This window comes from Aplysia californica, unplaced genomic scaffold (genome assembly GCF_000002075.1).
Source record: "Aplysia californica isolate F4 #8 unplaced genomic scaffold, AplCal3.0 scaffold00572, whole genome shotgun sequence".
In the NCBI taxonomy this organism is placed as follows: Eukaryota; Metazoa; Mollusca; class Gastropoda; order Aplysiida; family Aplysiidae; genus Aplysia; species Aplysia californica.
In genome coordinates this window covers 504,831-510,338 of record NW_004797842.1, presented here as the reverse complement: position 1 = coordinate 510,338, position 5,508 = coordinate 504,831, and the positions used below count along the sequence as shown (strand labels likewise).

Genomic DNA, 5,508 nt, shown 5'->3' with positions numbered 1-5,508 from the left:
GTGTTTGTGTGTGTGTGTGCGTGTGTGTGTGTGTGTGTGTGTGTGTTTGTGCGTGCGTGTGTGTGTGTGTGTGTGAGCGTGTGTGTGTGCGGGTGTGTGTATGTGTGCTGTTGGTTTTTTGGGGGGTAAAGTTTTTTTTGGTGTTTTTTTTTCTGTATAGTTTCTGTCTGTTTGTCTTGTGTTTTCCCAGCACTTTACTGAGGAGCATCGTGTCCAAGAGGAACATCGTGTCCAAGAGCTTTTCTTCCCTCAGACTCAGGGGGCTCTCGTGGCCTAGTGGTTAAGGTGTTGGCCTCTCATTCAAAGGTCCCGGGTTTGAATCCGGGTAGCGACCGAAAAATTTTCTTCTCTAAAACTGTCTCCTTTCTCTTCCTTTCCGGCTCTCTAGCAATGTTCTGTCGTCTATTTTTGTCCCCACTTTCTGCCCCCACCCCCTTCACCTCGGATCCTTTGGCCCCTCCTCTGGGCTCCTGGCTCTTTCTGCAGCCTTTCTACTGCTACTCCTTGGCTCCTTCTTACTGCTGTCTTTCAGCCACACTCCTGATCTTCTGGTAGGAAATATCTACACCTCGCCCTCTCGGACAAGGGCCAAAAATCTCGGAGGGCTCCTGTGCAAGTTGCGCACGTTAAAGATCCCTTGGTGGTCTAAAATCGATAAGAGTAGGCTTCGGCCGCCACCCAGGCAAAATCTAAAATTTCCTACCAACTGAAAAAGTTTAATGTGTCCCGCGCGCTCATATAACCTTGTGCAGTTGCGAGCGCCGTAAAACACTTACCCCAAAAAACACCAAAAAACCCCTCAGACTCAAACCCTATACTCCTCTGTCACGTTCTTTGACTCCACACTTATGTAAACTGAGGTATCGCTCAGCCAAACACGGCTGACATCGACAACTGATTGAAGCTCTCAGGGGAAGTTTCCACATTAATCATTAATGAATCCAAACAGATAAAGCCCACCAGCATCAAATGCCCGGACACGATCACGGAGTGGTATACCTTTTCCCCGAGAGCTGAGCAAAACAACAGGACGTATTAGTCTTTGGAGCTTTATTGCGATACTGCTAGGCTCGGTTCCTGAAATAACACTATTGTATTCATTGTGTCAGTAATTGTGGGTGCTACTGTTTGTTATTTCTTTTGATCTTACAGTTCCCTGACAGCATCGAAGATCTGCTGTTATTAGAGAAGGGTTTTTATTGAGACTTCATCTTCACGATTGGTCATGTCTACGCTTGAAAAGTACAGATTTCGTGATGTTAAGGCTTGAAGTGTATAGATTTCGGGATGTTAAGGCTTGAAATGTATAGGTTTCGTGATGTTAAAGCTTGAAATGTATAGATTTCGTCATGTTAAAGCTTGATATAGAGAGAGAGGGGAAGGAGGAGCAAGAGAGACAGAGAGGGGCTAAGGTAGAGGGAGAGAAAAAAGAAACACATACACACACACACACACACACACACACACACACACACACACACACACACACACACACACATAAATAGATTAAACACCTGCCACTCATTAGAATAAAAACCACACCCCAAATCCCATCTCTCAATACGACACGTTTATCCAAAAACCTAGCCGAGACTGCGCAAAAACGTTTTTTCCCCATTTTCATAACCCTGATTATATTACAATAGTCGCTTATGAAAACACATCTCACATTTATCTACATACATACAAAACCTTGTCAAGATTGACCTCTCGGTCGAGGAAATTAATCATAAACTAATTCATGCTCTGATGTGCTATGTTTGTGAGTTTAATGTTCTCCTTTGCCCTCTGGCGTCGTGACCCAACCCCCCCCCCCCCAAAACCCACCCCGGAGAATATTATTACAATTAACGTAAATTCAATGTGATCCAGCGGTGAACTCCTATACTCATAGGTCATTGCTCTAGGGCGAATCCATTATCTTTCTCAGACGAATAATAATTTTATTTCTGAGGCAAATAATAATATTTATTATCTCTCTGAGGCGAATACTGTACATTAATCAAACAACAACGCTTTGGTGTCAGACAGCGATTAGCGATTTCAAAACAGACACACATTGGTTTTGATCGACGACAAAGATTCATAATATGGTGTTAATAGGCTCTGAGATTTCTGGGAGTTCGTTTTAATCACTATATTATGATTATCACTATTTTCCGATAGTTGGGAATTTTTAACTAATTCAAATTTTTTGGCTTAACTACTTTTACATCCACCTAAAAACACATTCCCACGTGATTTTTTTCTGAAAAACTTTGATTAAAAGTACAAAATATCTCATTTATCCGTGCTCGTATCACTTCCCTAGATATGCATATCGGGGGACTCTAGCTGATATCAATGGTTTATATAACTATGTTTGTGCCACTTACATTATGTACGATCTTTGACTTACTAAGATATGGATATTGAAGGACTATTTGTCCCCGTCATTGTATGTAAGAAAAATTCTGAAATTATGCAAACTGAGCCCAAAATTTTGAAATTATGCGATTCTGTTAGTTTTACCAAAGAATGGTAAAGGAAAATAATCAGAAATTATGAAAACAATGATCAAATTTTGCTAAATTATGCGGGGTGCATAAAACCACGGGGACTATAGACGATACCAATGGTTTATGTAACTATGTTGGTTCCACTTACATTGTGTACGATCTTTGACTCACATAGATATAGATATCGGAGGGATGTAGACAATATCAATGGTTTATATAACTATGTTAGTGTCACTTACCCAAAGTTTGTAGATTATATATAATCTTTGACTTACCTAGATATAGATATCGGGGGTATAACTATGTTGGTGCCACTTACATTATGTACGATCTTTGACTTACCTGGATATGGATATCGGATGACTATAGACGATATCGATGGTTTATATTACTATTGGTGCCACTTACCTGGATATGGATATCGGGGGACTGTAGACGATATCGATGGTGTCCCCCACTTTGGGCGTGGTCGCCCAGAAAAAGGAAGTCCCGTTGTAGGCGGGCGTGAGCGCGTAGCCGCGGTAGATGGTCATGGTGGTGCTCAGCCCGGAGGCCGCCGGGTTCTGGTGGGTCGGCACCTGTTTGTTGACCTTGACCCCGAAGTTTTTGTCCTGGGGGAGAAAAACAAACAGTTTGTGAAGTAAGCTGGGACGTGGGTGAGTTCAACATCCTCATTTATACTAAGATTTTTACAAGTATATTATTGTGAAGTAAATTGGGGCGTAGATAGGTTAAAACGCACTCATTTACACGAAGACTTTTACCAGAATTGTTGTGAAGTATAACCACCTGCGAGATGAGATGTCTAAGGGGAGCCGTCAACAAAACCAGGCGGGACATGGTCAGAAACAACAAGATCAGAGAAATGATGGGAACAATACCTGTCCTCCACTACATCCGAAGGCAAACAATCAGGTGGTTTGGACATCTCACGCGTATGGCAACTCACCAGCTTGCCAGTAAAGCCTACTACAGGAAAGTATCAGGGTACAAGGCAAGAGGAAGACCAAGAAAGATCTGGATCCAGGTAACAAGGATAACCTGAGAACATACAATATCCCACCCAGCCAGGACATCAAACTTGCTAGAGACAGGAAGCTCTTTCTCCCCTGGACGCCCTAGAGGTACAAGAGGACGGAGAAAGTAAAGTAAAGTAAGCCCTAGAGGTACAAGAGGACGGATAAAATGTAAGGCGTGCTGACAAAATGAGTTATTTCTTGCACTCAAAGAATTGAGATATTGGCCGAAAATCAACACTAGAGTCAAATTTATACAATTTCAGTTGATCCTATTTTGTTCGAGTCTAGCGTGTCTTTTATTATTACGGACTTACAAATTGTACAAATTCCACCTATAAAGTTGATGTATCAACTTCCATAAGGCTAAAATCCGAGAAGTAACTCATTTTGTCAGCACACCTCACAAGTAAAGAAAGTAACTATTGTGAAGTAAGCTGGAAAGTGAATATATCCAACGCCCCCATTAACACTACGACTTTTTCCAAAACTATTGTGACGTAAAACGTGCATTGGTTGAACGCCCTCGTTTACGCTAAGAATGTTTTAGATGTATTTTTTGTAGAGTTTTTACGACGCTCGCAACTGCATAAGGTCATATGAGCGCCAAGGGGTGGATGTCAACAGAAAAGTCCAAACAGGGAATCAGGCTTACTCTGCTCACCTCTCTAGCCTCAACAGCATAAAGGCTCCTTCGACTATCAAGGCACCCCAGAAATAGCAGTTCACACGAGAGAGACAAACATACAAAAGAAGCAGAGGAAAATGACGATAGTAAGGATGAGGAAAGAAAAAGCAACAGTTCCCCGTTCCCCTTGGCATTGATGAATCAGCCCATTTGAAATTCTACTGTGCATAAGAACACGTTAATATCCCCTCTTTGGGAATGGCTTAAAGACACTTCAGCCAGTAGCACAGCCCCGGGGTATACGACTTTTAAAAGAATTATTGTGAAGTAAACTGGAAAGTGAATAGGTTTAAACGCCTTTGTTTACACAATACCGGGTGCTCATTGCGGATGGGGTCGGGTCGGGTCGGAATGATTGCACGACTCGTCGCCTGAAAACAAAACGCGTTCGTTTTTTGAGGCAACGAGTCGGGCGCGATCGGATTGTACCACGATAGCCGCTTTGCGCCCTCAATATGGCTAACAAACCGACCCAGACGGACCCGACCCGATCCCCCAACGGGTACCTTGTATAAGACTTGTACAATAATTATTGGGAAGTGAAATCCGACAATATGTTTGTAGTCTGTGTATTCTGTTGTTTGTTTGTTGTTCATTATTTGTTGTCGGTGGAGTTTTTTCGTGTGTTCTGTTGATTTGTTTCATTTGTTTGTTTGTTTGGTTGGTTGGTTGTTTGTTTGGTTTTGTTTGTTTGTTTTCTGCATGTTCTGTTGATTTATGTTTCTTTGTTTTTTTCTTGTTCATTTTTTTCTTTGTTTCATTTTGGGTTTTTTATTTTCTAGCACAAGACTACACACTTACCCGCTTCTCTGTCTCCCCTTCCTCACTAAACAAGACAGAAAGAAAGAAAGTCAGACAGACAGAAAAAAAGAAAGAAATGAATAATTAAATGAATAAATACATAGAAACAACAGGACCTAATAGAGTGTGTTTTGTCTAAGACATCCAGCAGCCATTGTTTTGTTTTGTTGTAGTTTTTTTATCGACTTTTTTTACTTTTGGATCTCCACAAAATATGTCTTGAGCACTTGCAATCAATATCATATATCCCATATTATTATGACGAAACTGCCATCATTTTTTTCTCCAAATATTGGGCTTTGTTTCTTTACCCTTTGTCCCATTTTTCGTCCCACTTTCGTCAGCACAATATTACCCTGTTTCCGTCCCACATTTGCTGCAGAATGTGACCGATTACCATTCGATATCTATACTCATCCCCTTCTCTCTCTCTCTAACTCTCTCTCTCTCTCTGTCTGTCTGTCTGTCTGTCTGTCTGTCTGTCTGTCTGTCTGTCTGTCTGTCT

General features: G+C 41.5%; 1 protein-coding gene across 1 annotated transcript in view; it reads right to left on the bottom strand.

Moving 5' to 3' along the window:
- Nucleotides 1-5,508, bottom strand: part of LOC106012935 (alpha-1,3-mannosyl-glycoprotein 4-beta-N-acetylglucosaminyltransferase A) — a gene marked incomplete at its 5' end in the record, with an annotated part of 19,725 nt that overhangs the window by 7,369 nt on the left and 6,848 nt on the right. The window contains 1 exon segment of the mRNA XM_013087314.2: nucleotides 2,907-3,109. Coding sequence (XP_012942768.1) covers nucleotides 2,907-3,109 — 203 coding nt within the window.